Genomic DNA, 12,078 nt, shown 5'->3' with positions numbered 1-12,078 from the left:
AAGTATGAAATTTCCAAGAGAATAAAAAGGGCTAACAAGTTAGGTTGAAAGCTCTCATTTCTATAATTCTATTCCACTTGCAAGAGGCTGAGCGCTTAATATGACAAGTTGATAACCAGAATGATTAAAGGCTTTAATCATTTGCAAATTGCAATCAAGATTCAAGATCCAAATTCATCTTCTCTCATAACATTCCCTATGCCCTACCCAATGGGCCATATATGTTGTAAACCAGAGCTTCAAACGTAGAGAGAATTTAATCTCTTCTATAGCGTGAATATACAAACATATACCCCTAAAACAAGGATCAAACCCATAAGAAGCTATACAATGATATATAAATACATACATGTGTGGAGTATATATGACCAATCAACTGGAATCATAGACTTGGTAGTGAATCAAGTGTTATTTACCAAAATTAATGGGTGGGTTTTGATTGGTCAAAACTCTTTCCATATCATATGTAAACAATGCATGTGCGTGTGTGATTTATCAATGTTCACATGTATAGGCGTAATTACAGAAATATCAGAGTAGCCATTTAAGTACAAACAAATTGCAATTTGCAGTGAGCCTGAGACATCTATATAACTGAATTACAATCGGATGGAACACAAAACTGCAGTTTTGAAATCCAAGCGGCACTTGAATGGTGGTTTTGTCGTCATGCTTCTCCAAGTTCCCTTCTTTGGATGGTAGATTTGGATGAACAGTGATGGCAGCTTCTTTTGCTGCCGAGGCCTTCGGATGTCCACAGAGTCGATGTAGTTAATTGCAGACATCACATGCAGCTCTCCATCTATTGCAGCAAAACCGAAACAAGTGTCTGTAGGAGCTTTCTTTGGAACACTCGACTCCTTTTGCCACCTATTAGAAGAAATATCATATCTGCAGTTGCAGAATATGGAAAAGGCAGATCCAAGTGTTAGCCAACTAAGAGACCCTAAATAACAGAGGATGAATACACTACAAAACCATGGTGTAGGATTATTGTTTGAAGGAAAAGTCTTGGTTTGCATGCTCAGACCAGCTATCAGAATTGGGCACATTCAAAAAGGAAATACGAGCAAGGCAAGTGAAATTAACCATTGTTTTTTATGAATCAATGCAGGTCCATCCATGTATCTCAAAAGCAACATGGCCATACCCAGGAATTTGCTATCTTTGTCAAGTAGAACCAAAATGCAGCCAGATGAGTTTTCCTCTTCATAAGGTCGATTAGGCATCTAATAACTTCATCTCAATCATTTGATAATGGTTAATGTTTGTTACATTAAGTGTTTGAATTTAACCAACTGTGAGAATGGGTAAGACAATTACCAATTAATCCTCCCAACAGTTTGACATTAAAGGAGAGAAAAGGCTGATTAAGCATCTAATAACTTCCATCTCATTCATTTGATGTGTGCTACATCAAGTGTTTGAATCTCACCAACTATGAGAATGGGTAAGACGATTACTCCTCCCATCAGTTTGACGATAAAAAAGAGAAAAGACTGATTAAGCATCTAATAACTTCATCTCATTCATTTGATATGGTTACTGTGTGCTAGATCAAGTGTTCCAATTTCAGAAACTGTGAGAATGGGTAAGACAATTAATCCTCACAATAGTGCCGGTGCCCCAACTTTTATGCAACTAAAATCACATTAAATTTCACTGTACACAGGGACATGGATCAGCCAACACTGAGAAAACATTTCAAGAGATTCAATCAGAAAGCATCAACCCTCAAATCCATAAGAAATATAAAAAAGGTCATTTATGGAGTCTAATCAATTCAAACTAACACGGCACTGCTAATTTACAAGCATTAATTCTTCTAAACAAATCATGGGAAACCAAAGTCCGAGAAAGCTATGCCACAATCACTACTAAAACGAAGCAATAGAACAAACCCAGATGATACAATCCAATAACATTCGAACCATGTTGAGTCAGAAAAATTACCTGAAAATATCATTCCTATCGAGCATAAAAATCCCGGGCATTTCGCCGTCGTCCCCATCGACGGCAACAACCTTCCCAAGCCTACGCCTCTCCCCTTCTTCCCACATATCCCCAATTTCCCTCCACTTCCCCCCATTCTTCAACTCCAAAACCGCTCCATCTTTGTAATATTCATCCACAGGAAACACCCCAGAAACAGTCCTGGATTCCCCGTACCCACCCATCACCCAGAATTCCCTGTCCACGCCCTTCCCAACCAAGAACCCAACGCACCCAGCACGAAACCTCGGCAATCCATCGAGCGCAACCCACTCATCCTTCTCAACATCGTATCTCTCGGCCGAACTCATCCTGCTCCCGGCTGCTCCAAACATCGGGTGTCGAGAGCCACCACCGGCGACGAGAATTTGCCCCGAATTGGGAAGCGCAACGCAAGCAAAGCTACCGCGGGGGGAGAGCATCGGGGAGAGACAATCCCAGGTGGAGGTAGAGAGGTCAAGACGGAAAATGGAGGAAGACGGAGACGGGCGGTCGATGGGGTAGGATCGGGTGTCGAAGAGGGACCCGCCGAGGACGTAGAGGTGGTGGCCGATGGAAACAGCGATAAAATTGGAGAGGCCGTAGGCATGGGGGTTACAGGGCATGGGAGGGAGAGGACACCAAGCGAGGTGATGTGGGTCGAAGAGATAAGGCGGGGTGAGAGAAGGGTCTTCAGGGAAGATACAGAGGAGGTGGGAGAAGGCGAGGTGGGTCCGACGAAGAGAGAGTAGGGTTTTAGGGTTGGAGAAGAAAGTTCTCCATGATTTGCAGGTGGGTCTGAGACGGGCGTGGTGGGAGTAAGGGATGAAAGAGAGGATTAAAGAGGAGAGGTCGTTGGGGAGGCCTGGAATTAGGGTTAGGGTGGTATCGTTACGATCAGTAGAATCACCAGATGATGACGATAGTAAAGAAGAAGAAAAAGAAGAAGTCATTACAGGGTGGTTTGAGTGAAATTGGAATGTGAATTGGAGTGATGTCTCTCGGTCACTCGCTGTCGCTGAGTCGCCGGGGGTGTTCGTGGTTTTCAGTTGTGCTACTCTTCCTTTTGTTTCGACACTTTTCTTTTCTGGGGTCGTTTCGACTTCGAGGGAAATGTGGGCTTTTTTCTGCTTGCGTTTTATGGCGATTCCTTCCTTTCCAAGGTTTCTTTCTTATGAAGATTTGAAGACATCTTCTCTTCTCACATCATCAAATGTCCAAAAAGCGTTATATCCAGACGCGTGGATTGTAGCCTTACGAAAAGGTCAGCACTCAGCACCCAGCAATCCAATCAAGCAACGCTTTCACGAATCACCGTTAACTGCTTCACGCTGCAGACGTTTGATCTGACGGGGGGTTTTCATAGCCCATTCTTTCTTTCCCATTTCACGGGAGCTGTTGTGGTAACTGATCACACCTCTGACCTCACCACTCCTTCTCTTGAGTGCAAAGGAATTCTGAGGTTTACCGTGAATATACACATGTCATAAAAATTCATTATTAAACAATATAATGACCGTTTTAGCTATAAAAATCTATTATTAAAATGATTTTTTTGTCCGATTTAAGTATTGACAATTTTTTTAGGTAGAAAAATTATTTATCTCTTTCACAGAAAAATAAAGTTTTCTTAATCCTCACATAAATCTAAAAAAAAAAAACAAAAATGAGCATTGGATTTCTTAGTCAATGAGAACCAAAATAACATTGACCAACTTTTCCCCTCTCAAAATCTAAAAAAAGAACAAAAAAGTACAGACAGGTCCAATACAGATTTCTGATTTCTGTTGTAAAACTATAAATATTCAAAATATCAATAACCCACACTCTATGCATCCACGCCCGCCTATGAATTGGCATCAATTCCGAATTGACACCTACACCAACAGTACCTTAGGTCTATAAATTCTAACCCTGGGCTGAACCATCATTCTCCCAAAAAAGAATGCCCCCTAATGATCACCAAAAACCGAATAGAAAATAGGTAAAATCTATAGTGCATCCTATGCACCATGATAAGTACATTTTGTCCAGGTGAAAGTATACTATGAAATACAAACTAATAAAAAACTAAGCAAACTTTAACATGATTGATCAAGATGATTTAACATATAGCCAATATTAACTTAGAACCATAGAACCCTAGGATATTCTAATTTAATGTACACTAATGTAAATTTGTAATTGCCCAACTATTTATTTTTTGAATGATAAAGCGTGAGCATTGGGGTGATTATTTTATACTTGAAGTACTGTCATTTATTAATAATAACCCTAAGTTTAAGTAGATGACCTAGTAATGGTTGAAATAGTCATTTAGATTCACTCCGAAAGAGGAGATGAAAGATTTTTTTCTCTCCATTTTTAGGGTAAAATATAAAAACCTCCCTTGAGGTTTTACTTTAACAAAAATATCCCTCATAGTTTTGAAAAGGAACCTGCAGTTACCTCCCTTTTATTATTGTCATTGTAATGAAGAATTAGGTTGTATTTGGTTGCTTGCACTAGTACAAATGCATGGGAGTGCAAATGTAAAAAATGCAAATTTTTATTTAATTTAATTTTGTTTTGGATTTTACTTTATTCTGCTTCATGTCTTAATTTACTTCATTTGTACTGAAATCAAACAAAATAAGCTAAAATTTGAAACAAAAATAGGTTAGAATTTACACTCAAATCATTTGCATTACCATGGTTTTGCATCAGCACAAATTTATTTGCATTGCAACCAAACACAACCTTAGTTACAAAATTTTCCATGGTTTTCAAAACTGGACCAGATCGGATGGTTAGACTGGAAAAACCGAGATGACCGGTTTTGTTTTCCCCCAAAATCATTGATTTTGGTCAGCAAACCGCTGAACCGGCCGGTTAACCGTTCGTACCATTCAAACAGTTTTGACCATTTTCCAATTTTTTTATTTTTTTTGTCAGAACGGGCCAATTGTTCGACCCCGAATGGTTGGACCGTCTGAACCGGTAATCAGACCCCTGACCGGTTCGGTCATCGATTCATTTTTAAAAACCATGAAATTTTACTTACCACTCATTAGAACATCTTTCGACATAATTCAAAATGCCAAATTTGTCCTTTTAGACTTCACTTTATCCTTACGAGCTTAATTATAAAGTAAAATTACATTATTCTTTTCAATCTGGTTCGGGGATTTTTTTATTTGAAAGTTAAAAATTCTTTTAAGGGTATTTTAGTATTTTTTATCTATAATGATACATAAGGGTAAAATGAGTATTTTAAAAATTAATGCATTAGCCAACATTTCCCACTTCCCATTTGGGACAATTAGGGGAGGTAACTATAGGTCTTATAAAAATTATAAGGGAGGTTTTTGTTAAAATAAAACCCCAGGGAAGAGGTTTTTATGATTGTCAAAAACCCTAGAGAAGATATATCTATATCTATATATAGACCTTAGCAGTCTGTTAGTGGGCCAGTAACAGAGTGCACACACAACCCACTTTCACACAATATGGAGAGCTTGCCTTTCCACGGTTTAAACCTGTACCCCAAGGGATGCTTTAGTTTAGTATCAACTCCACATCGAATGGATTGACAAGATGCAAGATTGATATTGGAGAATTGTGAAACTCTGTATGGTATGGCCAATGGAGACATGCACCCTGCTCAATCCTCACCCTTGAGTCTTTATAGATCTGCAGTGATTGATTAATCTGACAATTATATCGAAGTATTTGAAAAAACCCTTAAACCTCTTCTCTGATTTACTTCAACCCTTGAACATCTCTTATCAAAAAGGTTCCTTCTATTAACCTTGACAAAATGGAAGAAATACTAAGGATAAAAAACCCCCTCAATACAAAGAGAGGTTAAGATATTTCTTATAAGAGTTATGTACAGGAAAATTATTGATTTTGATAAGATGTTTTCAAATTCAGGTCTAGTCAGATTGGACTTATATTTGTATTAAGATAAAACAAATGGAGTTTGAAATTTGGATTCTGATCAAGGGGAATTTGGCCCGACCTCGCAATCACCCGACACGTGGCAAAAACAAACAATTCGGGGCAGTAGAACGTCCGAAGCGAGCACCGAAAGTAAGTCCAAGCTCATTACTGAGCCCGAACTCCAGACCGCTCTACTAGGAGCCCAAGCTCCCTACCAAGAGTCCGAGCTCCCTACTGGGAGTCCGAGCTCCCTATTAAGAGCGGGCTCCCTACCAAGAGTCCGAGCTCCCTACTGGGAGTCCGAGCTCCCTATTAAGAGTCCGAGCTCCTTATTAAGAACCCGAGCTCCCAACTGAGAACCCGAGCTCCCTGCAAGGAGCATGAACTTTATTGGGCCCCAAGCCTCACAAAGCTGACCCGAGCTGGCCCATGGCAGCTCGGAACACTCCCCAAACCGAACTCAAGACATCTTGCTCGCCACTCCAACACTTCGCTTCCAAAAACACTAGGCTAACCAAACGTACCTGACACCAAGGACGTCCGTATCCAAGGGCGACGCACCTGACTGATTTGGGATCTGACGCCTGACAGCCGCACTTCAAACGGCCTCCTGCTACCGCCACCTGCCACCGTCGTTAGTAGCCGCAGAGATGGCTCCGATAAAAGGAGCAGTGGCGGTTCTGTCTGGCCAGAGGAAATGACACCCGAACTGGCAGGAGTTCAGAAGTAATCATGCCCGATCTGACGGAAGCCTGGAAATGAGTGCGTGAGGTGGTTATAAATGGCTCCTACCCCCCAGGAACGAGGTAGGCTAACTTTTGCGCTATCTGGTCTATCTTGCCTTTGAAAGACTCTAACTTGAGCTTCGGAGCCCTTACGCCGGGTTCTCCCCGGAGCTTCTCTTCTCCTTCCGTTTCAGGTCCCTGCCACTCAGTTCAGAGGCAAGATCGTTGACAGCTAAGATCGGCCGGATTGTGCACCATCAATTGGCGCCGTCTGTGGGAATCGCTTCAAAAGGCCTCCCTCCAAAACTTTCATACCCCTTTCTTCTTCCTTGAAAAACTCAATACTCATGGCCTCCTCCAGCAATGCCGGACGCGGCACAGAGACAAACACCACCGGGGAACAGCCTCAAGTTCCCGTGGTGTGTGTTGGGCAGTTCACCATCCCCCTCTCGGTGGACGGAATTCCCAATCTGAATACGCCACAAGCAGTGGCGCCTGTAAACCTACCTGCCACAAACATCCCCTTTCCTCTCCCCATCGAGACTACCTTCACTGAACCAACCGCCGTCCCCCTGGCAGCTAGCCAAAATCGGTTGGACAACCTAATGCAGTGCATGCGGACAATGCAAGCCCAAATGCAACAATTCCAGCAACACCAGCTTCACCAGCACCAAGTGTTGCACAACCTCTCCCAGTATCACTATCAACAGTAGTTCCCCCAACTGCCACCGAACCAACCACTACTTCCAACTCGCCACCCTGCTCCGAAGCCGGTCAAGGCCTCTCCACAGGATGGGCGCCTCCACCAAGGAAAGGCCTCCAGGCCCCAGATCCCCCCAAACAGCCAGGCCTCGTCCCCAGGCCGGAGAGAGAGAAAAGTCATCCCCGCCTCGCAGCTCGCAGGCGGGTCGGGAACCTCGCCCGCGAGTTCGGCACCTCAGGGCTCCAAACCGGAGTTCCCACTCACGGAAAACCGATTCGACGTACTGGCAGCAGCGGACTACCAGCACTCCGGGCCCATCGAGCTTTCTCATTTAAAAATTGATGTACTTTTACATTCTTTCTCATTTAAAAATTCCCAACGGTCCAACAGTTTTAAGTTAATGAATTTTTACACAATAGATTTTTCCATCGACTGACTTTTACATGGTTGATTTTTCGATTGCATTCAAATGCGGCCTTAGTTTAAAGTTGGGTTTTAACAAAACATTAATGTCATATCTCATATGGTTACATGCTAAGAGCAACTAATTGCATTAGTGGACAGGGGAATTAAGGATGGGGAAGAGCAGGGGTGCACATGAGGCCTATTGGCCATTATCATGATGAGCTTCTAGTTTTGCAGGTTTGGTCTTGCACCTCCTATTTGGAGGGGTGGCAAGTGGCCATCTAGACAACTTGCTCATCGGAAATAAGTTAACGATGGTTTTTGTCTTGCCATGTCAAAAAGGAAGACTAGAAAGTCTGGATCTCCTGCCCACAAGAACTCTGTTCATGTCTACCTGTATAACACCACAGCCACACATGAAGAATATCTCATCCTCCATTATGCACGGGGAGATGTGCCCAATGCACTGGGTAGTGTGTTGTGGGTAGAGTTCTTGTGAGCAGGAGATCTGGAGTCTTTCTTAGAAACTCTAGGCAGGTTTGTCAATGTCAGCAAGGAAGACTAGTGTCATTGATGAAAGGAAAGAGGAGGCTTTAGTATTTCTTAGAAAGTCTGGATCGGAGATGTGCCCAATGCACTGGGATAGTGTGTTGTGGGTAGACGTGGGCAGAGTTCTTGTAAGCAAGAGATCTGGAGTCTTTCTTAAAAACCTTACGCAGGTTTGTCAATCCTCCCCCCCCTCCACAAATAAATAAATAAAAAGAAAAAAGATGTTGAAGGCCATTAAATAAAAGTTTTAGTTTCTTGGAGGTTAGGTAGTCATTCAGCTAAACTTAAACATACACACTTCTAAATTGTTAAAAAAAAACACTAAATTTCAAAGGCGTTCTCTTTTCTAAACATGGTCAGTATTAAACAAAGAGGTCATTTTGATTAGACAATTTCTCTCATTGATTATAGACGTCACTTATAATCTTTTCATATAAAATATTATAAAAATGTATTCATGTATGTATTGAAATAGTTTCGTTAGATTCAATACTACTCTCAGAAGGTAAGAAGGTTCACTTTTGTTTCGGAGATTCAAGGTCTAGAGCCAAATATATCAGTATACCACCTTAGCCTGAAGAATTGTAATTTCTTTCTCTCTTTCTTCTAGAGAGCCTGCAGTTGCACCGGTTTGTTCCCACGCCCATGGTTTTAAAAGGTTATTGAGGCGAGGCCAAAGGCCTAAGCCTAAAGGCGAGGCTGACTGAAAAGGCCTGGCCTCAACAGCTTTTGTCTCCATTTGTCAAGGCTTGGCCTGAATTGTTAGAGGCCTACACCTTACACCTTTAAGCTTTAGCCTTGTGATGTGCCAGGCCCAAGGCTTAAATAAGGGCATTTTTTTTGGAAATATTGTTAATGGGAGCTAATATTAAATTATATATATAGGTTTCATTTGGCATTCTTTATTTTAAGGACTTATCTCCTTTTTGCACTTAAAATGCCTCTATAAACAATGAGTTACCTTATCTAAATAATTTCTTTATGGACTATGTAGCTAAAATTAAAAGTCTAAAACAAAACAATGGAACTACTAATCAATAGGGGTGCTCACAGTTTGATTAACCGATCCATGGGGCATTTTTTTGGAACCAAACCGGTACTACCATTTTTTGGAAAACCGGTAACCGGATCTGAATTGAAGCCAGTCGATTAACCGGTTGACCGATTCGATTAACCGTCGGTTTTTCGGTTTTTTAGTTTTTACAATATATATTATAAAAATATAATAAAAATTTATAAATATATAAAATATTATATTCTAAATAATATATATTTATAAATAATGCATATTTATTAATTTATAATATATAAAAATATATAATATATAATATAGAAAAATATGTATACTGGCCGATTCGGTTAACCGCTAGCTTTCTATAATGGTTAATCAAAATTGAACCGGTAACTTCGGTGTTTTTAAACCAAACACCAATTTTTCGGTTCGGTTTCGGTTGGTTTTTTTGATCGCTTCAGTTTTCTGGTTTTTTTGCTCACCCCTACTAATCATTTTTTTTATTAATAATGGAGCTATAAAGAATAAACAAATCCCAATGCTTTTAGACCACAATGAGAAAAATAAAACTAAGAATAAAGTATTAGAGAAAATATAAAATGAAATAAATAATAAGTTTGGCACTTTGTATATATGATTTTTTTAATAAAAAATATGTTAGCTTGGTCCCTAGATGAGGTCAAATTCAGGTTATGTTGGGTAATGTAAATCTAGAAAAAAATAACTTATTCATTTGTTTTTTTCTAATAAATATAAATACATAATTTTTATTTTTTTGGTTTGAGGCTTACGCCTCAAAACGCCTAGGCTTAGGCTCACCCCTTTTATACCCAATCACCTCACCTTCGCCTTTAGCCTTTTAAAACCTTTCCCATGACTCATAGGAGGGATGACAACTGACCATTCAACTATTGGGTCAACTGCAAACAAATATTTGATGATGAGCACTGGGCTGCAACTTGGGCAGGCCCAACCCAAAGCATTACCCAATTAAACTGGCATTAATTGGGCTTGGATTTTCAGGCTTTTGGATTGAACCAGAGGTTTGAAAAGCCGGGTTTGACTTTAATACAGGTCAGGTCAGGCTTGGATTAAAGTCTGGAGTGACTCAAAGCCGGCCCAATCCAGCTTTAGCCTGACCTATGATGTACTTAAGTGTGTACATACGCACACAGACACACTTGAATTGAATGTATTATAATATTCGTATTTTTGGCTCAAATGCATACTCATGTAGAAAATTATATAAAAACCTATATATTTTGTATGCTGTTATAATACACAATTAAATCTAGATGAAATATTTAACGGTCTATTTGGTTTGAGGGAATAGGACCCTGGAATCGGAATCGGAATGGGTCATTCCAATTCTGGATGTTTGGTCGACTAGAATGGGAATGAGGAATTGGAATGGCCATTCCCGACCCCCTCCCCTAGAATGTGATTCCCATTTTGCTATTAGTTTTCATTTTTTTCTTTCTGGACAAAAAACCCTTCCAATCTAACCTGTGATTGAATTGCGGTGAAAAAGAAGAATCCCATGCCGTTGCCGTTGCCGTTACCGTCGTCAACCCCATCTCTGCTGAGGAGGTCGATCTCTTCTCTCTTTCCTCTCTTCTTCTTCTTCTCACATTCCCTCCCTTTGTTCTGTCCTTGCTGATGCAATGGTCATTGTAGCGGCAGGTTGAACCGAAACCCCTATCTTCTAATCTCTCTTCTCCCATTTTCCTTTCTCATTCTCCCATTTTCCCTATTTTTTCTCGATTTCCTTTATCATTCTTATCACTCTTTTGGCAAGCAAAGCACAACATTTACGGATACTTGTTCATCGTCTTGCCCGACGATATGACAATCCAGTAGTGGTGCGAATCCAGTTTTCCTGCATATATTCAGCAATTTTTTGCCATTTTTGGGTTTACTCTCGTCTACCATTGGTTTCGTCAGTTTTACAAGGACTCCCCTGTTATTGTTCTTTGTCACATGTTAAGAAAAACCATCTATAATGAAAATCACTCGAGAGAATCCATCTTTCTTCCAAATTTCAAGCAGAGTCCACGCCAGTGAGGTTGTCTTCTCCTATGAATCGCCCCCGTCCACATTCTTGATCGTCATTGTGGCTCACAGCAAACAACCTAAGGTGAAAAATCAACTGAAACTCATCCTTGCTGCATCGATCAAGTCCAGGCCAAATCCCAACTCAGGTAAATACGACTTTCACTGTGTTTTACTTTGATTTTTTTCTGAATTTGCTGTTTTTTTCCTGAATTTTGAGTATTTTCATGTTTTTTTCTGAATTTGTTGCAAAATTATTGTAATTTCTGCATTTTTTGGTATTATTTTCTGCTTTTTTTTATTTTTATTAGGGGCAAAATTGGAAATCATGGCTGATTCCGATTCCAGCCTCTTGATGAACCAAACAACATCAATCAGAATCCGATTCCGATTCCTGTTTGAACCAAACAGGTAGGGGAAATAGGGCATTCCGATTCTGATTCTAAGGGATTCCCATTCCGTTTCCAATTCCAATTCCGATCACAAACCAAACAAGTAGAATGGCTGTCAAACCCAACCAACTCCACTAGTCTGACCAAACTCACCTGAATGTACCCAAGCCCAAACCCAGCCTGAGTTTTGTTGAGTTTAGTTCAATTCGGGTTTGGGTTGACCAACTTGGGCTTTCATCTTGAGTTGGGCTACGGGCTGAGCCTGAGGTTCCGATCTTAGGGTTGGGTATGTATTGGCCTTCAACCCAATCATACCTCTCCAAGTTGTACCCTAGCAATAAACTA

At 40.6% G+C, this 12,078-nt stretch overlaps 1 protein-coding gene across 1 annotated transcript; it reads right to left on the bottom strand.

Moving 5' to 3' along the window:
* Nucleotides 1-390: 390 nt before the first annotated feature.
* On the bottom strand, nucleotides 391-3,414 carry LOC104610079 (Galactose oxidase/kelch repeat superfamily protein). The gene is made up of 2 exons (XM_010276558.3): nucleotides 1,954-3,414; nucleotides 391-891 (listed from the first exon to the last, which is right to left on the bottom strand). Exons 1-2 carry the CDS (start codon nucleotides 2,922-2,924, stop codon nucleotides 600-602), a joined length of 1,263 nt encoding a protein of 420 aa, XP_010274860.1. The 5' UTR covers nucleotides 2,925-3,414; the 3' UTR covers nucleotides 391-599.
* Nucleotides 3,415-12,078: the final 8,664 nt, after the last annotated feature.

The sequence above is a fragment of the Nelumbo nucifera genome, chromosome 1, assembly GCF_055504915.1.
Source record: "Nelumbo nucifera cultivar China Antique chromosome 1, China Antique-T2T, whole genome shotgun sequence".
NCBI lineage: Eukaryota > Viridiplantae > Streptophyta > Magnoliopsida > Proteales > Nelumbonaceae > Nelumbo > Nelumbo nucifera.
The sequence above is the reverse complement of the archived record's forward strand: the minus strand, read 5'-3'. Positions and strand labels throughout refer to the sequence as shown.